Source organism: Passer domesticus, chromosome 19, assembly GCF_036417665.1.
Source record: "Passer domesticus isolate bPasDom1 chromosome 19, bPasDom1.hap1, whole genome shotgun sequence".
NCBI lineage: Eukaryota > Metazoa > Chordata > Aves > Passeriformes > Passeridae > Passer > Passer domesticus.
The window spans coordinates 12,659,839-12,681,702 of NC_087492.1; the positions used below are offsets into that span (position 1 = coordinate 12,659,839).

The following is a 21,864-nucleotide window of genomic DNA, read 5'->3' on the forward strand; positions in this document are numbered from 1 at the left end:
ATCATGGTGGACCACTCCAGACTCCATTCTGGGGTCTGGTAATGTGCAAGTCCCTGCTGATAAATCCCCATGGGAGGGGCATGGAGTGCCAGTGACAGGAAAGCTCTTGTACAGCTCTTGGACACAACTCCAGGAACCCAGGGAGGGCTTTGGACATCTCAGGATGAGTCCCCAAAACCAGCTCCCATCCGAACCAAGGATAGTGCTTCTAGCACTGCCCTCCAAATTGGATTTATGCTCCAAAGGAGAGGCCAAGTCACTACCAGACCTTGCTCAGCAAGGATTTCCTCTTGACAGACATCTTTTCCTCCTTTCTCCAAATCCCCTGTTCCAAAAGCCTAAATGCAGGCAGAAACCTCGTGAGAACCACACAAGCCTGGAACATCTCCTCCCAGATGCAGCACAGAACCTGCCAAATCCATGGTTCAGGCTGCCTCCAAGAGTCATGTCTGGACATGCTGTCACAGAGGCAAAAATAAGGATATTGTGGGAAGAGGGGATGGAGTAGGCTGGGATATTTCCAGGCTAGAAAAAGATATTGGGGACAGTTGTCCTGGGACAAGTTTCCTGTTGAATAAAAGGAGATAAGACAAGACACAGACCTCCCACCATGTCCATCCCCCATGTCATCTCCACTGATGTTGTGGCCAGTGCCTAGCTCCCATTCCCAGCACTGCTGGGATGCTCTGTGCAGGGCAGGTGGCAGCACAGACAGCAGTCCCTGAGCTGGATGTGAAGCAGGGATAGCAGCATCCATGTCCAGGATGGGATAGGACCAGGTCCTGCTGTGTCCCTGGGCAGGGTTACAGCCAGGGACTCCTGTGGACCAAGCCTGGGCAAGCTGCTGTGGTGGCTGAGTGGTGAAGGTGTTGGACTTGCAATCCTATTGCGTTTACCTGTGCAGGTTCAAGTCCTGCTCACAGCAGGAGTTTCACTGTCAGTCCCTGTCCCTGTTGCCCCAGGAGGGACAGACATGGGGCAGTCACACTCCCTTGAGGGGACCCTGTGTTCCCATCCTGGCTCTGGCCTTGATCACTAGGGACTCTTTACCTTTAGGAGGTGGTTCAGAGGAGCAGCCCTGCACTTCTTATCACAGGAAGAAATCTTGCCATTAGCCTGTCCCCTCCCTATACAGCCCTGTCACCCTGTTCCCTACAGCTGTGTGATACTGTTGCCTGTGGATGTGTCACCCTGCTTCTGCCTCCTGTCACCCTCCTCCTTACAGATGTGTCACCTTGCTTTCTATAAATGTGTCACTCTGCCTTCTGCAACCCTTCACCCAGCTCTCTGCACCAGTGTCACCCTGCTCCCTACAGCCTTCACTCTGCAGTGACAGACTGAATTTTGTTTAAACTGGTAGAGCCCTGTGATTTATTGTGTCACTGATACCCAGAGACTAATGCCTGGAATGTTTTAAAGAGAGAAGGGCAAAGGCTGATAAGAAGCAGATCCTGTAGAGGCAGGGTAATGTTTTTTATCATGCCAATTCCCTCCCTTCCAACAACTCCCGACTGGCACAACAAAGCATTTGGGAGAAATGGGGCCAAACTGTGGCCATGGCATTAGAAGGGGACATAAACCATCACAGTCCCCAGTATTGCATCAGTGTAAAACCCCTCTGGGGTAGGTATCAGGGCATTGGCTCGTGAGCCCCCTACATCCCTGTCACACCCTGCTCCCTACACCCCACCACACGAGTATTACCCCTCTGGCTGCTGCTTGATGGCAGTGGGAGGACAGGAGGCTGCTGCCACCGCCCAAAATTCATTTCACCCTCACCCAGCCCCACACTCTGGGAGCTTCTGAACCCTGAACTGAACCCCAGGAGCTGCTTCAGGACAGCACAGCCACACAGGAAAAGACTGGGACCTGTGGTGGCTGCAGGAACCCCTTCCCTGGCTGGGAACTGAGCCCAGGCCACAGCAGTGAGAGTGACAAAACCTGACCACTAGACCACCAGGGATGAGTAGTGACCACCAGGGATGAGTAGTGACCACCAGCGACGAGTGGTGAGCACCAGTGTAGAGTGGCCAACACCAGAATGAGCTGCTGCTAGCATCAACCAAGCCCTGAAGGGACAGGGATGCTTGCTCCCCGCAGTTCAGGGAGAGGACCAGAGAGCATGGATGCCACAGCCTTTCTGGGGGAATTGGCAGGGATGCCTGTGGCATTGGGAAATCCCTCTATGCAAGGACACCCCACCTCTGTAGGCCAGGGAAGCAGGAGATGGTAGTGCTATGACTCTGACCACCACTGAAGGCAGGTTTGGGGAAGGCAGTGAAAGCAAAGGGTTCAGGAAAAGGTGTAGTATCCTCTGGAGGTTCACCAGGGAAGTTTTCCTGCTGCTGCTGGATCGTGCTCCCTTTGGGGCTGCTGTGCACTGCCAGGCTCGTGTGACACACACCACACTGGGCACAGTGTCATGGACACAACACTGACCCCCAGTGCACAGCCTGAGCTTCCCCAGAGTCACCTGGGGAGAACAACAAAAGTGCAGGTATGGGCTGACTGTTAGCAGAGCCTTTCCTGGGCAAGAGAAACTGAACTGAGCCCTGGTGCTGAGCAGGGAGTGTGTCTGGAGCCCCATTCCTGCCAGTTTTACAGTAACCTGGTCATCTTGTTTGTCTGTGAGAAAACAGCTGGCTGGGGCCAGCTTTTGGAACCTAATCTGGAGCTGTGAAGAGCAGGTAACCACTAGGTGATTCTTTTTTACAGAGAGTTCTTAGGGGAGTAGACATTTCTGTCTTCCTTTGCCCCACAGAAGGGGAACAAAAAGTGGCTTCCTGATGAACAGGGAGATGGAGAGGGGATAGAAATGGTCCCCCTACTCCCCAAGGATTTGCTACCAGCATGGGCAGCAAGACAGGGCATTGCAGAGCTGCAGACCCCTGCCCAGGACAAAAAGCACACGGTCTCAAGGGGTCAGTACAAGTGTCACCTGTCCCTGCAGATCCCAGCATAGGGAGCTTCTGATTCAATGGGAAGGAGCACTGACACAGAGGGGAGCACGGGGGTGTCTCCAGGGCTCCTCAGCAGATGGATGACCCATGGCTGAGGTGAGGGGAGTGGAAGGGCTCCACGAACACTTCCCGTGCAGGGTAGCAGAGGGCCCGGTGCTCCTTGGATGCTCGTATGTGGGTGGGAGGAGAAGTAAATGGACAGAGAGAAAACCTCCCTGGTTTTCAGGGATTGAGGCACACAGATTGCAGAAACCTCCCTGTGCTTTGTCTTGTCCCATGCAACTCAAAAAAATGGGCAGTGCAGCTCCCGTCTCCATCTGAGGCCAAACCCCACCATGGTCCCCTTCTGCAGCCCTTCCATGACCTGGTCGGGTCCCAGTGGGACTTTGGGCATCCCCCACCCCCTGGGTCCCTGTGGTGCCACGATCTCTTCCCAGGTTCCTCTGCAGTGCCTGGTGGATCCCAGCTGCCGCCTTTGCCAACACCTTTCCCTGGGGAGCTGCCCTGTAAGGAGAAGGAGAAGGCAAAGGAAGGCAGCCTCGGGGAATGTGGCCTGGAGAAAAGATGGAGCTATGACAAATGACCTGGCATCTTTCCAAATCTCTGGCATCTCTGCTGTGAGGGCCAGGGCTGCAGAATGCATCTTCAAAAACCCTGCACAGGGCAAAACCCCCAAGCGAGGGGCAAGGTTGGGCCGTGTGATGATCCTACAGGATTGTGCCAGTCCTTGGGCCTGTCTGGGACAGGGAAAGGGGAGGCTGTGCAGGGCTGAGGAGAAGTCACCCTGTGTTGTGAGAGCAATAATCAGATGTCATGGTTTCGGTTGCCTTTACCAGTCATGACAGAGTGTGAGATCTGGCTGCCTTGCGGTTGGGGGAGCATCAGAATCTTTCTGTGGTTTCTAAGATCTTGATCTGGCCCTGTCACACATTATGTCACAGGCAGTAACAGTTCCTTCATCTGCCAGCAGATCTGGGAACACCAAACAGGTTCATTTGTATGTCCCAAGGCAGGACAGTCTCCATCTCTGCCACTCACCACAGGCGACTGGGAGGTGACACAGCATGGCAGCTGCTTTTTGGAGCATTTTGTAGGGCCATGTGGCAAGGCAGGCGGAGGACATAAAAATAGACCTTTTTCTACAGGCACTGCTCCTTGGAAAGAGAAATCCCAGCTCCAGGATCACCCTTGGGGCAGTGGGGAAGAGGCTCAGCACAAATGCCGTTGTTGCTGTTGTGCTGAGAAGATGAGGATGAGTCCCACTGCCTTACTTTACACCCTACATGGATCTGAGGCATAAGCAATGCTCACATCAATTAGCCAGACCAACAGACTAATCAGAATTCTGGAGTACAATATGGCAATAGCAGTAAATAATCCGTCTCCCCGTCTCCGACAGGGAGTGTCCTTTGGCAAATTCCAGCTGAGGTTTTGTCCTTTGCAAAGCCTGAATACCTGCAGCACATTGCAGTGCTGCTCCAAAATGCCGCCACCGTGTGTCTGTGACAACCCCCTCATATCAGCCACTTGGCTCCTGCTCATGAAGAGTCCTCAGGGTCCTCAGGACACCACCTGGATGCCTCCTGGGAGGATGATTTGGAAAAACCATGGGATCCTGCCCACCCATCAATGTCCCTGGCACAGTCCTGGAGACCCTCCTGCAGCCCTGGTCCCCACCGATGGGGACATCATAGTGGAGGGTACACTGGGAAGGTTCTGAGTGCCCCCACAGACCCATGAGGCCAGTGGGGGAGAAGGAGAGTGGCAGCAGAGCAGCTCTTCTCTGCAGCAGCCCTGTCGCAGCACTAGGGCCAAGGGTCAGTGAGGAAATCTGGGAAACACGAGCACGTGGCACCTTGTGAGCAGCAGCTGGGCTGGAAAACACCCAGAGGAACCACAGGGAGTGAGCTGGCAAAATAGGGGCCGGTCACAAAGTAGAGAGGTGGAAAAAGGGGAAATGCTCCCTGGCACCGTGACTGTCTGTGACTATAGGGGGGCACCAGGGATTGGAGTCTCTTGGCCCCTCTCAGCTCCCTGGGCTGGGGAGGCTCCTGCTCTGCCCTTTGCATCCCACCTTGAATGAAACCCACTGGCACTTGGAGAAGATGCACTTTGTAGAGTTAGCCCATCCAGGCAGGATTCCCAATCAAGCCCAGCCCCTACTGGGATTGTTGGGAGGAGTTTGGAGGGCACAGCTCCACACTGGAAGCACAGCACTGAGAATTTTGTGCTTGATGGTGCCAAGGCTGCCAGCCTGGATCTACAGCCACTTTCCAGACTGAGTGTTCCTGCTGCCCGTGCTGCCCTCACTGACCCCCTGTATCCACCCTGGACATTTCCCAGACCCACCACTGGAGAAGGGACCCCTTAGCAGGACCTGCACCTTCCATTTGAGGTTCTGAGCACCCCTGACCCCCAGACCTGGTTCCTTGAAGACGAGACTGAGCTGGGTCCTCCTGGTGCTTTGGTGGGGATGCTGAGGTGACTTTGATAAGCAGAGTCATTTCAGATGATGCAATTGTGAACCTGCTGCTCAAGGATGGTTTCATATCCTGTCTTGGTCACTGGAGGCTGATTTGCTCACACTTACCTCCCTTCACACAAAGGCTATTCTGCTACTTCCTCAACCAGCTGTTTCTTTTTTTTTATTTTTTAGTATTTCTGAGGCAAATGTGCCATGACATCAGCTCCATTGTGTTTTGGAAATTCCACGTTTGCCTTCAAATCTGACTGACTGGCCACTGTCCCTACAAAAAGGACTGAGCCAGCAACTCACAAAAAGCACAGGAGGAACCTGCTCTGATCCTGCCTCTGCTTATCCCTGTCCAGGATGAACATCTCCACACTCTGCCTCTCCATCATCCTGGTTGCTGACCTCTTTTCTCAGGCCCTTCCTGCTCCATGTGAGTACAGCATCCCTCTGTTCTCCTGGGTGGACTTTTGCTCTGACTGCCTGTAATTTGTAGCAGAACTCATAAAAGTCATCTGAAGATGTTGGGAACCTGTTTGAATAACTTCTCTTGATTTATTTGGACTGGTCTTTCTTTCTAATATCCTTTATTCTTAGGGATGAATTTTACTGGTATCAAAGTTTTCAGGTTTCCTCTCCCCTCATTTTCTTGCTGGCCCTTAGGAGTGGACACAGGGTAACAATAGAGATTTTTACACTGGACATTAATGTAAAACATTTAACAAACAATCCTAGCAATATTTTTAATCAAGCTTCTGTGTTCACAGCAATTTCTTGCCAATTTTTAGGGAAAACAGGAGAAGGGATGGTTCAGCTGATTGAGGACGTGGTTGCCTGTGCTCTCAGCCAGGAATGTACAATTTATTGAGTAATGGTCTCAGGCTGAGTTTCCCGATCTCTTCCAGTGGGGTCTGACATGGCTTTATGCTGCTTCAGCTACATCTCACGAAAGCTGCCTCAGAGTCATGTGCAGGAGTATTTCTACACCAGCAGCAAGTGCTCCCAGCCAGCAGTTGTGTAAGTAACAGCTTTGGGCCCTGAGGGAACACTCTGCCAGCCTTTGGGCTCCTGGCTTCACATCTAACAGGGCCAGGAGCAGGATGCTGTGAAGCATCATACCTGGGGGAAGGGAGCAGCCACGCAGGTTCCATGTGCAGTGTGTAAGCCCTCACCCTCCTCAGCTGAGAAATAAGTGGTCCCTTGGTCTCCTTGGACTGTCCTAATGCTGGAAATAAGGCATGGGAAGGAGGTCAGGAGGCAGCAGGGTCTTCCAGAGCTTGACGAACTCAATCCACACAACATTCCACACTGCACCCAGGCTCACCTCTGCCGTAGGACAAGGAGACGAATATCTGAGCATGGCAGGCTCTCCCAAGGGACCCTGATCTCCCCCTGAGTTTTAGCACACTCTGCAGCTCCAGGATGCTTGAGGGTTTGTGGGAGGTGACCCAATAACATGACCCCAGTCCCTCATGCCCCTTTTCCCCCCGGGAACTGTAACCCCTGAACTCTTGACTTGCCAGGTTCGTGACCAGGAAGAAGCGGGAGGTCTGTGCTAACCCTGATGCCAGGTGGGTGAAGGAATATGTGAACAGCCTGGAGCTGCAGTGAGCACTGGGAGCTGAGAAGTCCTGCCAGACCACCTGTGAGAGCTTGGCACAGACCTAGAAATGCTATTGCCAAGCACCAGGATCTGCTGAGCCACCTTGGGACTCTGGAAGTTTGTTTTGCCTTGCAAAGGTGTCATTTATCCACAATAATTCAGCTACACATAGGGCAGCCATGATGCTGAAGACCTCCTGGCCTTGCAGACCCATCTTGGGGTGCCCTGCTGTGTGATGTGGCCAAATTGAGCCCTGCCTTGTGCCTCCACTGATAGAATGGGAGGGGGATTTCACCCCAGAGCTATTTGTGAGTTGGAATTAGGTCTGAGTGCTGTTTTATAAGCCCAGGATGAGTTTTCCCACTGAATTTTGTAACGGTGCAGTAGATGCTGTGAGTAAGATCTGTCCCTAGCTAAGTGGTACCCTAGTTACTTACAGGATGCTTGTTGGGGAACCACAGTGTTCAGCCTTATTCTCAAACTGCTCTTTTGTGCTGGTGCCAATGAATAAAGCTTTTTTCTCTGTGTGTCATCACTGGTTGTTCCCCTCCTGTTTGGAAAATGGGGACCCCACTACAACTATTTTCAGAGATGTAGGGGAAAAACCCAACTTCTCAGCTGGAAGTGCCCCAGCCTTCTTAGGTCTAAAAGCCTTCCCTTCTGCTTGGCTTCCCTGATCTCAGCACCACAGCAGCAGCAGCCCCAGCACCTCCCAGCACCTCCCAGCAGCTCCCAGTCCCTGCGCTGATGTGGAGCCAGAACTTCTCCCCAGCCCTTTCCCGCATCATATCATAGCCAAGGCTGGGAGCTAGTGGGGCTTTGCCACTGCAGATTTGGCAAAGGAATGCCTGGAAATCTCAGGGTGGGAATTCAGGCGTGTCCCTATGGTGAGAGAAAAGGGGGATGGTCAGGACTACATCCCTGGCACAGGCTCCTCTGGAATGCAGCCTGAGCCAGGCTTAGCTCTTGGGATGCTCTGTTAGTGTTTATTGCAAGACAAGCACCAATTCACTGTTGTTCCGCAGCTTCCTGCGGCAGGAAACAAGACTTCTGTTTAAAAAAGCACAAAGTAAAACCAACAAAGTACTTTATCACCCTGCGGTTGACATTTAAAACTGGCTGATAACTTTGCGGGTAGAAAACGAGACTGCTGGTCCCACCTCCCTGCTGGAGCTCTACAGGGGATGGGAACAATTGAGGCTGTGTCTGTCAGAGCTGCTTATTAGGGCCAAGAAAACCAGTGTGAGACAAACTGTCCCAAGCCCCATTGGTGCCACAGTGGTCTGCAGATGCTCAGGTTGTCTCCTGACCTCCCCTTGCTCATCATCACCTCTGCCCAGGGCAGGGGTGGAGTCTCCCTCCCTGGAGGCATTTAACTGATGCGTGGATGTGGCACTTGGGGACATGGGTTAGGGGTGGTCTTGGCAGTGCTGGGGGAATGGCTGGAGCCACCATCCTAGAGGTCACTTCCAACCTTAGTGATTCTATGGTTCTGGGTGGGGAGGAGAGCAGGATTGGGAAAGAAAAGCAGAAACAAGGAAAGAAACAAGGCTCAAGCAGAGTGATCTTCAAGTTGCCATCAGGGCTTGGGCAGATATACAGACCATGTTTGCGCTTAGCCTGATCCGTCCAGCTTCCACTTGCCACAGGGTAGCACCAGTGATGGGATGTATAAATGGGTGGGTTTAGGAGAAAGGATTCTTGGATGAAGTGGCCAATGCAGGTTGAAAAGACAGAAATTGAAGAGGCTGAGGTGTGAGGCCAAGATCAAACCTTCAGTTCTCCAGAAGTGGCAGTGAGAGGCCATGTCAGGATGTTCATTATGGGGTTAGGAGCAGTGACCAGCAGGGAGACAATGTGGGCACTGGGACTGAGGGTCTCCACGGCACCTCTCTCCTCCCAGGGCTTCTTCAAGTGAAGCTGGGAGAGAGGGAACAGCCTCAGGGTTCATGCTCTCAAAAAGACCAGAGAAAACCAGGCTATCCAGTGTTTTGCCCATGGAACCATGCAGGTTTTCTGATCTCCTGACGCCTTCTGCCACTGCAGGCAGGGAAGGAAATGTTCCCTATGTCCAGCAACTGGAAATGGAAACCAGAAAGGCTTGAGAGGGAAATTCCCACAAGTGCCTGGGCACACAGCCAGGGACTGTCCTGAGGGGAGGTAGCTGCAGCACTGGATGATCCAGTTTCACCAGCCTGTCCCTGCATCCTGGGCATGCGATAAACCCCAGTACTCCCCTCGACTTTCCTTTCTCCAAAGCATCCATCTTCCATCACCTCTCAGCTCAGAGTCCCAGAGCAGGGACAATGTGGGGCTCCCCTAGTTCCTCTGCAGTGCCAGACTTAGGGTTAGGATGTCCTCAGGGGCAGAGGAGACATCCAGCACCCAATTCTTGGGATCTTCACCTGCTCCTGTACATCCACCGACCACTCTGCTCCATGGTTTCACAGCACAGTGAGGTGGCCACACTCAGGATACACCCCCTGCAGATTTTCATCTCTCCATGTATGGCCCCAGCACCATCTCCTGGGACACAGAATGGTGCTGGGCTGGGCTGCCCTTGGCTGGGATGCTGCTCCTTGGTGTTTATGACCTTTTTGACTACAGCCAGTTTTCTTACCCAGAAAACACAAGACTAGAGAGAAATCACAAGACAATACAGAAGTGCTTTCCCAGCCTCAGAGTTGCCAAATCTGACCTATAGCTGCCAGGGAAAAAAAATAAACACTAAGAGAAAGCTTTTTTTTTTGCTTTAGGAAGAGCAGGACATGGGCAAAGCTAGGCCAGCTCTGGACTATGGTGTGGGGGCACTTGAAGGGGGTCTGTAAGTGTCTTGGTTTGGAAAGACAGGTGTTTGCTAAGGAAGGCAGGACCCCCCCCTAAAATGGAAAATGCAAACCCCCTCCCTCCAAATTATTATATATTTGAAATTAAGGGGTCTCTCAGGCAAAAAAAAAAAAAAAAAAAAAAAAAAAGGGAGCAAGAATAAGTTTTTTTACTAGGGAAGAAAATAAAAGGTAAAATAAACAATGCAGTAAATCAAAACAACACTGACAGAGTCAGAACACAACCTGACACCCTGTTGGTCAGGGTGTTGGTAGCAGTCCAATTGGAATGGTGGCTGCAGTCCTCCTGGAGTGTCAGGTGTGGTTCTGTTGGAGCAGGGATCCTGCAGAAGGGTGTAGTCTTCCTCTGAAGATCCAGTGCAAGAGGCAGCTGTTCCTCTGGGAAATCCAGTGGAGAAGCCATTCTGGTGTTCCAGAATCTCAGATTATATCCAGGAAGGAATGTTTGACTCCTCCCTCTGGAGTATCTCCCAGTGGGATGCTGTAGTTCTTATCAGCCATGCAGTGACATTCAGTAGCCTGTTACCAGCAGATGTCTCCCTGGAGGGGGGAGTGGGTGTGGAAGAGATAAGGAAATCTGCCCACTGAACAGAAGACGACTGCCATACAGATGGCAAATAGAATACAATTTGCTTGACAATAGAGGACAGCAAGAAAGATGGGAACAAAAGTTTTAGCAGGGCCTATTGCTGTAGGTCAAAAGGGAATGGTATTACACTGAAGGAGGTCAGTTTAGAATGGACATTGGGAAGAAATTCTTCCTGTAAGGGGGTGAGGCCCTGGCACAGGTTGCCCAAAGATGCTGTGGCTGCCCCAGCTCTGGAAGTGTCCAAGGCTAGGACAGGGTCCAGTAGAAGGTGTCCCTGCCCACAGCAGGGGTGGAATGAGATGAGCTTTAAATTCCTGTACAACCCAAATCCTTTTTGGATTTCTTCACAGAGTGCAGATGTCAAAGAACCCTGAGCATGACCTCCATGGACAAGGTGTTCCCAGCACTGTGCCTTTGGGACCTGTTCCTTCCCATTAATGTTCCCATGGAAAGCTGCATCCTGAGAACAACTGCAGCAGGTTTTTTTCCAGCAAGAGCTAGACCTTTCCCTTTGTTCTACAGGTGGGAAAGTGAGGAACAACCCCCACTGGGGTGGTCAGAATGAAAGATGGGGTCCCTGTCCCTCTCCAGCACTGCTGGTCTCAACATGACATTGCACACCCAAGGATCAGTTTGATGTGGGGTGTGTGGGACTAGGAGCAGCAAATGTGTGGGATGTGCCTGGGAGTATGGAGAGCAGACTCATGAATGTAAAAGTTCCCCATGTGGGTACAAACACTTCTAATTCTGTAGAGGATGTGGGGACTGGCTGGTGTGTGCTGTGGGGGAATGAGGTTTTGGAGGATGTTTCTGAGTCTGCAGTATGGAAACTTTATGGGTTTGCCTCAAAGCATTTTCCATCTTCATGTGTCCTATAGAGGCTCAGATGGCTCAGAGGGATGTTCTGTGTGTGCTGGTGAGCACCACACAGAGGCACATAAATGGGAAAAAAGCAAAGGTTTTCTCCAAATTCTTTATTCTCCAGAATGAAGAGTTGACATGTATAAACCAGGGTCCCCCGTCATCCAACATTGAGTCACCCTCCTAGAAATACCCTCCCTGTCACCCCCCTATAAATAATATCATCATCCACAAAAAAAAAAAAAAAAAAAAAAAAAGACTGACTGTCCCATATGATAATTTCTTAAATAACTTCAAATAATCCAAGGTGCAGTCCCATGGGCCTACACCCATGGGACAGAGGGATGGGGCAGAGGGATGAGGCAGAAGCCTGGTCTGTGCAAGTCAAGGATGAGCAGCAGCCATGAACACAAGCTGCCCTTCCAGCAGTCCTCTGGGGACACCTGCAGATGCTCCTGTGGCTCCTGTTGTCCCAGGGTCCCACTCCACGGAGGGAGCTCAGGATAACGTGACTTGTCCATGACAGCAGCTACTCTTGTCACACTGCATGGCTCAGTTCTGCTCCAAAATTTTCAGGTAGCTTTGGACCCAGGTGTTTTCAGGATTGGCACAGACCTGGCGGCCTTCCTTTGTGACAAACCTGTGGAACGGGGATGGGACCTGTTAGATCTCTGCTCACACCTGCTTCCCAGGAGAGCCTGGATCCCAGCTCTTAGCATTGCAAGAAGTTTTCCCGTGTGCAGATGCGGAAAGCAGCAGCTGGCTGTGATGCTCCCCACTCCCATCCCTTCCCCTACACTGCTTCCTCCACTCCTGCAGGGGCATCCCTGGAATCCCCACACAAGCATCCCCAGCAATCCCTGTGCGAGCCCTTTCTCCTTGGTATTCCCCTCTCCCTGCTCTGTTCCTACAGCCCCCCTTGCTGTGCAGAGCTGGTCACTGACCCACTCCCCACCACGGCTGGCCCTGCCCTGTCCCATGCGCTGGCACTCACACGATGGCTGGCTGAGGACAGCTGCTGCTGGTGCTGTAATGACGCTGGATGAGCTTCCATGGGAGTTTGTGCCGGCTATATGTGACACAGCAGATTGGGATGTTGGGTCCAGCTAGAAGAGGAAAAGGAAAACAATGTGAGCAGTGGGGTGCTGGCAGGGAAGGCAGTGAGAAAGTAGAGAATAATTAAGGTTGAAATGGACATTGGGGATCATCTGGTCCAATACCCCAAGCAGTATCAAGGTACTGTGAGATTCTCACTCTGCCACTGCTCAGAGCTTCACTTCCCCCACTCCTCCAGCCCCAGAACAGAGGTGGAAGTCTCTCAACTCTAACCAGGAATAAGTACTTCGAGCCCAGGCTGGATGGGTGGGTGGATGGATGCATGGAGGATGGATGGATGGATGATGGATGGATGGATGGATGGATGGATGGATGGATGGATGGATGGATGGATGGATGGATGGGTGGATAAATGGATGGATAAATGGATGGATAAATGGATGGATAAATGGATGGATAAATGGATGATTTTCTGATTCCAGGGCTCCTACGTGCAGCTGATCTCTGGGCAGAGTGGAGAATGGCACAAATGCTGATAAATTCCCAGTTATCTGTCATGGGAGCTCAATGGAGAAATAATATGGAAGGTTCAGATCTGTTCTCCCTTCACAAATGAAAAAGCAGGACTCACCTGGGCCACAGAAAATTTGGGAAAAGGAGGCTGAAATGAGGAGGAGAGCCAATCCAGCTGCAGAGACCTTCATCTTTCAGTCAGGTGAGGGCGGTCAGAGCAGAAGCAGAAGCTCTGGAAGATGCAGCTCAGTGTGCAACAGCTGGATTCAGCCCTCTTTTAAAAGGGAGTCCTAGAGGCAGCTGGGAGTAGCCGAAATGGAAATTCCAAGATGATGATAAAGGATGACATGAAAGTGAAATAGCTGAAGGGAATTAGAAGGAACAGAAAAAAATTAGGTAGAATGGAATATGGTCCCTCACAATGCCAAGTGACTCAGCATTCATTTTTGCTTTATTCAAATCAAAAGGAAACTAAAATGTGCCAAGTGGCCTGGCCACAAAAAGGACAATGGTCCCACTGGACTCCAGAGGGGGATTTCCCTATGAGGCTGTGTAGGGAAAGGCAATGTTTGTGTAGGATTATGCAGCTCTGGAAAAAACCCCAACAGGCAGCACAGAAGTGTTCTCGTGCCATTGTGTGCTAGATGATTGCCAGAGACTGCTCAGCTGCTGCCCCGGAGCTGAGGGATAGCTGCACTGAGGGCTCTGTGCCACCCAAAACACCCAGCCTGCCCTCCCCACACCCACAGGGCTGGCAAGGAGCTGAGGCTGGAATTCATCCAGCCCAGTCCCTGGAGATGCTGCCCAGGACCATGTCCAGGTGGGCTGTGAGACTCCACAGCCTGTCTGGACAGCCTGTTTCAGAGTGCAATAACGTTTTATCTGGTGTTTAAATACAATTTCTTGTTGCCTCTTCTCCTGTTAGTGGTCACCACTGAGAGTTGGGCTGCATCTACTTTGCTCCACAAACATTGGTAAGAATCCTCTGAGCCCTCTCCATCCTGAACTGTACCAGCATCTCCTCCCTGGAGAAATGTTCCTATCTCTTCATCATCTCTATGGCCCTTTGCTGGACTGTCTCAGTATGTCCATACATCTCTAATCCTGGGGAGCTCAGAACCGGACCCAGCACTTGAGGAACAGCCTCCCCAATGCTGAGCAGAGGGGAAGGGTCCCCTCCTTCAACTTGCTGTCAATGTTCCTCCTCATGCAGCCCAAGAGCCTGATGGAATTTTCGTGGCAAGGGCCCATTGCTGCTCATGTCCAGTCTGGTGTCCACCAGGAGCTCCAGGTCCTTTTTTGCCAAACTGCTTTCCAGCTGGTCAGCACTGCCATATACTGGTGGCTGGGGATGTTCCTTCACAGGGTCAGGACTTTGCACTTCTTTTTGAGCTTCATGAGGTTCTCCATCCTGATGAGGTCTCTGAAGATTTCACACAGGCCAAAAGTGATAAGACAAGGGGGACCAGCTTTAAAGTAAAAAAAAAAAAAAAAAAAAAAGGGGAGATTAAATATCAGCAAGAAATTCTTCTCTGTGAGGGTAGTGAGGTCCTGGAGCACCTTGCTTCCAGGGGGAAGGGGGGAAGCTGTGGCTGCCCCCTCCCTGGAAGTGTCCAGGTTGAACAGGGCTTGGAGCAGCCTGGGATAGTGGAAGGTGTCCCTGTCCATGGCAGGGGGGACAGACCTGGGGCGGGGGGGGGGGGTTTAAGGTCTCTTTGTTCCCAATACATTCCATGATTCTATGATGGCAGCATGTCCCTTTAATGTGACAAGCCATCCTCCCAACTTTGTGTCACCTGCCAGCTCGCTGAGGGTGACCTTTGTCCTATCAGCCAGGACATCAACATATTAAGGACTACCCACTATCGATCCCTGGGTTTCCCTGCTGCTAACTGGCCTCTAGCAGGACTTTGTGCAAGAGATCACAACCCTCCAAGCACAGTGTCGAGCCCATTCTCAGCCTCTCTCACTGCTGTTTCACTAATCCACCCTTCACCACTTTGCCCTTAGCAGTCACAGGCATCCCAAAGGGCAGGACTTCACCTGGGAGCAGGCCTTTCACTAGTAGAAGGGGTTTGCCACACCTGAGACATTTTGCCAGCCTCAGCCACTCCCTCCAAGAGATGCCTTGGGTAGAAGATGGATTTTCTGGCTAAAGAGGTGAGATGAAAGTGAGGGACAACCTGCCTGACGTGGGAGACACCAAGCCTCAGCAGGCCAACAACTCAGGGCAGCTCCTTGGGGAGCAGGAAGAGGGATGACCTGGGCTTCCTGATGTCCTGTCACATTCTGGACACGCAGTCAAAGACCCCTTCACTGCAGAGAGGCTGCTCAGGCCCCTGGTTGTGTTCCTGAGCCTGGATTTTCTCTCCCAGAATTCTAAACCCCCTGTTTGGCTACCCTGGAGCTGCAGATGTGAGCAATGTCAATGACAGCAATGGCACTGTTCTTCACCAGCTGGCTTGCCCCGGCAGGGACTGAAATGAGAAGGTTGGAGGCTCCTTAGATTGGTCTGCCCCTTCCCACACTTATTCTATGGAGAGGGTTTGTTTTGCATTCCTCCTTTCCCTTATGGTCTTGTCCTGCCTTACATCCCTGGTGCTGCCAGCTGTGGCACATCCTCATCTGGGCAGAGACCTCACCAGTGTCCAAGGGTGTGCTTTTAGAGGGACCAAAGTCTCTGTAAGTCCTGACAAGGATATCAGGGAAGGTGGTGGATTTTGCCACAAGCAAGTCTGGCAGGATCAGCTCTTTGTTCCCTTGGTAAGTCTGATCAGCTCAGCGCAGAACAAGAAGTGGCTCCAGCTTGCGGCTGAATTGCTGCTGAAAAAAACCCAAATGATGGCTTTTTGTCACGGAAATAATTCATTCAGAAACCAACACTGGGAGTTTTATGTTCCTCTGTTCTTGTAACTCACATTCGAGCGTGACAAACGCCAGCGCTGAATGGAGCAGTGACAACGGCTTTGGCTGCAGAAAGGCACCCTGTGGCTGGCACCAGCAGGTGACAGCTTTGCTCATGGGAACTTCGCACCTTCTGCTCGCCAGCTGCTGCCTGCAAGGCACAAACCACGAGTCTGATCATGTGCATGGGGCACAGGGGGATGTGGGGAGGTGTGGTGGCTGTGATGGGAGCTGCAGCTCTGTCTTTCACCTGGAAGCTCTGAGATGGTCAGTGTGAGGAAAGAAAGCACAACTGAATGTGAGGAGGTGAAGGGGGGGAAGGAGGAGGAGGAGGAGGTGCTGCAAAAAAGCTGCTGCAGCTGCAGCCCCTTGGTTCAAATGTCACCAGTGGGTGCCCTCAGAGCTGCTTTGTCGGCTGGAACGTTGCTTCCCCCAGAATGCCGGGAAGCCTCCCGGGCAAGGGGGACAGCTCCTCCCGTCACAGACCCGCGGGCTCTCGCTCTGAGTCATCGCCGGCCGCTCCTGAGCTCGGAGTCGCCCTTGCGGACCTCTGGGCCCGGTTTCTGGTTTCGGTTTTCTGCTTCTGTCCACTGGTTTTCGCTTCTCTGGCAAATCCCAGAGCTCTCTGCTATTGCAGTTCCTGCAGTTCAAGTGTTTATTAGCTGACCCCTCCCAAGCTTCCTTTATTGTTCCTGGAAAAAAGCCATTCTTTACCACTTTGGCCTCACTCGACTGGGGTATGAGGTTTGTTTTGGTACAGGCAGGGTAGAAATAGAAAGCTAAAATTACTCAAAGGAGAAGCATGTAGGAAATGTTGTTATGGGGCTGCTGAGTCTTCACCCCTGGGACATAAACAGTGACAAGGATTAGCTTTCAAACTCCTTCAAGCTCCCCTGAAATCCTCCCCTTGCCTGGAGACGCGGGTCACAAAGCCAAGAACCCAGGGCAGGGGAATGGGGGTACTTTGCTCATGGGTGATGGTGAGGGCGCTCCCCAGGCTGGTGGGGGACTTTGTCAGTGTCCCCCTGGGGCACAGCTCACCTATGGGGGCTGCACTATCCCAGCCTTGGCACTGAAGGACCTTGGAGCACAGGAAGGATTATTATTCCATCCCTGTTACTTCCTGTAGCCTTCTCTCCTCTTTCCGTAGGTCCACAAGTGGATGCAAGCTCTGGGGAGTGGGATGATCCATTTGGGAGATGCTGGTGACTTCACCTGGGGCAGAGGTGAGGTGCTTTGGGGGTCAAAGGACTGTCCCTCAGGTGATCCCTGACTGAGCCCACGTCCCTCTACTCTCACTCAAAAACTGACCCCACCAAGTCCCAATGTGTGGCTGCACACCCCTGCATGGTCCCCATGGGATGCAGGAAGCCTGGGGCTATGGAGGGATGGGGATGCTGTGGCTGTGGAGGTGGTGGGGGGATGCAGGAAAAGCCATGGGGGTTGTGGAAGGATGCAGGGGCCCACAGGAGGAGGCTGCAGGGCCATGAAGGGATGCAGGAGAGGCTGTGGAGCTGCGGCACAATCAGTGAGCAGTGCCAAAGCTCCCCGAGCCCTCCCCTCTCTCCCAGGGGATGTGGGTGCCAGGCACAGCCCGTGCTAGCTGGGGCAGCCAGACAATATCCCCTTTGAAGGGCACAAACCCATCTGGGGTGGAAAAACCCTCCACATTATGGGGGACAGGAGCTGCACTTCAGAGAAACACTGCTGAGCACCCCGACCTCCAAACAGCCCCACACACGGGAAGTGGTTTTACAGCTTTGAATAAATAATGAGGCCAGTAAACAGCAGTGCATGAGCATGGCTGTTCACTGGCAGCTGCAGAGCTCACACCTCACTGTGGGACTGGGGCTCACACCTCCCGTGGGGCCCTGACCTCCCCACAGTGATACAGCCCTGCCAGGACCTTGCAGAGGGGGGCCAGCACTGGGCAAGGGAGTCCAGGGGGACATCAGTCCCCATCCCTAGAGGGGTTTAACAGATGTGTGGATGTGGCACTTGGGGACTTGCATTAGTGGTGGCTCTGGTAACGCTTGGAGGATGGTTGGACTCAATGACCTCAGAGGGCTTTTTCAGCTTTAATGATTCCATGATTATATGATTAGGGATGTCCTCCAGGTGTGGCAATAGCCCAGACACAAGTTTGAAGGTTATCCCTGCTCTCGGGGAGGTTGTGGTCCTAAGCTGTGGGGATCAGCCAGAAATCCTGTGCTCCCTGAGGCCATCTCCACCCAAAAAATGCCTAGAACATGCACAGCAGGAGCACCAATGAAAATGAAAACTATTTGTGTCTTGTTTATTTTTGTTTTTTCTTGACTATAACAAGCAGGGAAGGCCCACTGAGTTCATTAAAAGTGGGTTTGGTATTCACAGAATTGTAGAATCAAAGAGTGGTTTGAGTTGGAAAGGACCTTAAAGAGCACCTTGTTCCACTCCCCCCACCATCGACAGGGATCCCTTCCATGATCCCAGGCTGCTCCAAGCCCCATCCAGCCTGGCCTTGGGCACTGCCAGGGATCCAGGGGCAGCCACAGCTGCTCTGGGCACCCTGTGCCAGGGCCTGCTCACCCTCACAAGGAAGAATTCCTTCCTCATATCTATTCTAAATCTACCCTCATCTAGTTTCCATCCCAGCAGAGCTCTGAATTTTTAGGCTGGTCCTCCCTGCTTCTTTCTGGGGGACTCAACATTGATCTGAGCAAGGTGGGCAGAGGATGCAGCCCCAGCAGAGACACTTCTTCTGGTCCTTCCAGACATTTGGGGTTTGAAGGATGCTGAATGGGGTGTGTTGGGTATGTCCCAGCCCCTGGAGCCAGCAGTCAGAACCAGGGACACAGCCCCACAGCCACCTCCCTAAGGCTCAAAAATTGCAAAAACTCAGGTTTTCCCTGTTTCTTTCTTTTCTTTTCATGCCAAGAATGGAGAGGGGCGTGGAGCAAAGAGGTTTTTTTTATTTCACCTTAATTTGCTTCAAAATACTGTACAGGTCATCCTCTTTGGTTTGCTGTGGTTCACAAGAAAGGCCAGGAAAAATCGGAGGCATCAGCCATTAGAAAGAAGAGTATTCCCTAGAATATTTTATTTTGTAAAATGCCTTTTCTGGAGAAGGATGGGACCTTTAGCAAGATACACATTTCTTATCAGCTATGACCAACTTCCTGTCCTGACATCACTTTGGGGAAACACAAATTGTTTTCTGTGAGCCAGACAGAGGTGACCAGCCAAGGTGGCTGTGCTCTTCCCTAGACCCACCACACTGGAGACAGATGGTCCCCAGTCACTCCCACAGGCACAGCTTCTTACTGGAGTCAGTTCCAGGACGTGACATCATCTAAAAAATTCCAACATTTCTCCAGCAATGTCAAGAATGGTGGGGGTGAAATTTCTGGACACTGGTGGAATGTCATCAGTGCTGGCACTGGAGCTGGGCAGGATGGAGCTGCTGCAGGGGTTGGTGGATCTTCGTATAGGGGCAATTTCTGAACTCAGGACACCTTTATTGAATGAATCCCAATTCCTCAGCATTAAACCCTGATATAAATAGCAACTTACATTAGCCAGTCTCACCAGTTTTTTCTAGGTTCTCCTTTCATTCAAGACAGAGAATTTCCCTATTTCTCACAGAACTTATTTTGGGCACTTGCTTTACTTAGCACTTTCTCCTGGGATTTTTTGGGGACTTGTAGAAAACCTCAATCATATCCCTCTATGTAAAACAGGGCAACGTCAACCAGACTCCTTCAGATGGCAAATCCCACTGACTCTAAGCACTGCCTGCTGGGTCAGGAGTTCTAAAACCACCTGATGGGAAAACTTCCTTCTTACACCACCACTTTGCTGTGTAATTAAATTAATCCCCCCAGAGATGCTCCAGCCCACTTTTCCCACTCTTCCATGGCCATCTTCATGTCTCAAGGCAACTCCCAGGGAAGATGGTTCCTCATCTGAGACACACTCAACCTTCCTTCCTAAAAGGGGGAAGAGCTGGAAGAGATGACTTTCTCTTTTCATCATCATTGGAATGTGGGAAATGGGTAAGAAAACATTTTTTTGAGGAGCATGTTGCATCCCAGGGCATCACTGGCATGACTGTACCCTCCCACCTCTATCCAGCTGGCCATGAGCTGGCAGAGCAGGATCTTTTATCAGATTTCTAAGGAAGAATTAGATTCCTAGAAATCAAGCAACTTGGCTTTGGGGTTATTTTTGGCTCTCAGCAGTAGAAAAGTTTCAGCCCTTACCAGTCCCCTGTAAGACACATTATCTAAACTAAACTGATCCTAAACTGACTCAGGAAATTTTTGCTTTTATTAATTTCAAAATAGCCTCTGAGAGTCTAAAATAATTTGGTATGTGCTTGCTGACAAAGGGATTAAGGCACAGAGGTGTCCAGCTGTCTGGAAGGGAAAATCTCTCATTGAAAGCATTTGAATAATCAAAGCAGATCCCAAACTAATTCTTCTGTTTTCATGGAACTCATCTTTTAGCAGAACATTCTCCACATTTTGGCACTGTGTGCCTCGGGAGCAGGACAGGAGCACTTGGCTGGAGGTGCCGGATCTCCGGCATAAGCCACAGATGCTTGAAGGCACAGTCAGAGGGGACAGCTCAGAGACAAACCACACTCCTACATCCACATACAAGTTATATTCCCTGAGCAACCAGACAGGATCCAAGAGAGCTGGTGTTCACTCCCTCACAGCCCAGCTGGCCTCCGTCGGAACACCAGGTTCCCACCTCCTGCCTGGCTGGGCGCCCTGCATGTGGAGGCAGGCTCTCTCCTCATCTTCCCAGGATATTTGGAGACAAGCAAGATGACAAACAGAGTGAGGCAATGGGATATAGACTGATGAGTGACCCTGCAAGGTGCCTCTCTGCAAAGGGAAAGGTGGAGATGGGCCAAATCAGCTATGGAAGGGGATGCTCAGCTTGGTAATAGCCATATTTGCTCCATGGGGTAGATCTACCCTTCCCAGCCTGAGTGACAGACACCACCACAGCTCCTGGCAGGAGCCTCCCTGAGGGTGGGACAAGTCTAGGGTATCTCCTGTGCCTTGTCCTCTGGAGCCCTTGCTGCACACCTGGAGCATGGAGCTAACCCAGCACGGCTGGTGGAGGGCTAAAGGATGTTGGGAAAACACCAAGTTATTTACAGAAGGCTCTTGGGGCAATAACTGGAAACCTTTAATAGAAATAGGATGAGTCAGTGCCCAGTGCTGCCGGGGGGAGTGGAGAGGGGCCAGGGTGAGGTTGGGTTGCTCCATTTACGTTATAAACCTTCCACTGGTATTTAGGCAGTGTCTATCAAGACATCACCACTCCAGATAACAAAATGGAGACATTCCCCAGGAATGTCTTCTTTCCTGTAGAGAACAAATATCCTTCTAAGAACATCTCACTACAGCTGGACAGCCCTCAGCTCTTCCCAAAGCGCTCATCACCTCCCTGCCTGGCCTTCCCTCTCCTCCTCGGGAAGTCTGTCAGACCTCCATGGCTCTCTGTGTGAAGGGTGGTAGCTTCTTCCCAGTGACCCATCGCTTGCCCAGCCTTCACAGAACTCTTACTCTCTCCTACACATTGTACTGCTTCCCCAGTCTGTGGTCATTTTCCCTCATCAGCTGGAACAGGATACCCTTTTCTTCCCAACATCCCATTTTCTGCCCATGCTCTCACCGCACAGTTAATCTGCTCCTCATTTTCAGAATCACTGTTTCCTTCCTCACCCTGTTCCTGGAACTCCTTCTGCCTCATCTTCAGGGTTACAAATATCTACACTTCTTTCAGCTCTCTGCATCCCCATGCACAGATTACCAGTAGCTCTTGAAATGTAACTGTATAATCTCTATTTTTAAAAAACCAACTGTATAATTAAATTGTAATTTAATGTCTCCTTATAGGACCTGGGGTGCATCAAGCAGTTCCAGGAGACAACAAGTAGCCCATCTCAGCACTCCTTTCCTTTAAATTGAGGAGGACACTTGAGTGTTTCAGCTTCTCAGATTCCTCTTTCATGCCCACCACTACCTATGCCAGTGCCTGCAGTTCTGTCACAGCTGCAGGAT

General features: G+C 51.5%; 2 protein-coding genes and 1 non-coding gene across 3 annotated transcripts; 2 read left to right on the top strand and 1 right to left on the bottom strand.

Moving 5' to 3' along the window:
- The first annotated feature begins 843 nt into the window (after positions 1-843).
- Positions 844-925, top strand: TRNAA-UGC (transfer RNA alanine (anticodon UGC)). The gene has a single exon. It is a non-coding gene; the product is annotated as a tRNA-Ala (tRNA).
- A 4,606-nt stretch (positions 926-5,531) lies between these two features.
- Positions 5,532-7,565, top strand: LOC135283571 (C-C motif chemokine 5-like). The gene is made up of 3 exons (XM_064394504.1): positions 5,532-5,863; positions 6,336-6,447; positions 6,954-7,565. Exons 1-3 carry the CDS (start codon positions 5,791-5,793, stop codon positions 7,039-7,041), a joined length of 273 nt encoding a protein of 90 aa, XP_064250574.1. The 5' UTR covers positions 5,532-5,790; the 3' UTR covers positions 7,042-7,565.
- Positions 7,566-11,596: 4,031 nt separating this feature from the next.
- Positions 11,597-14,349, bottom strand: LOC135283573 (C-C motif chemokine 4 homolog). The gene is made up of 3 exons (XM_064394506.1): positions 13,017-14,349; positions 12,324-12,435; positions 11,597-11,969 (listed from the first exon to the last, which is right to left on the bottom strand). The coding sequence occupies exons 1-3, from the start codon at positions 13,087-13,089 to the stop codon at positions 11,882-11,884; spliced, it is 273 nt and encodes a 90-aa protein (XP_064250576.1). The 5' UTR covers positions 13,090-14,349; the 3' UTR covers positions 11,597-11,881.
- Positions 14,350-21,864: the final 7,515 nt, after the last annotated feature.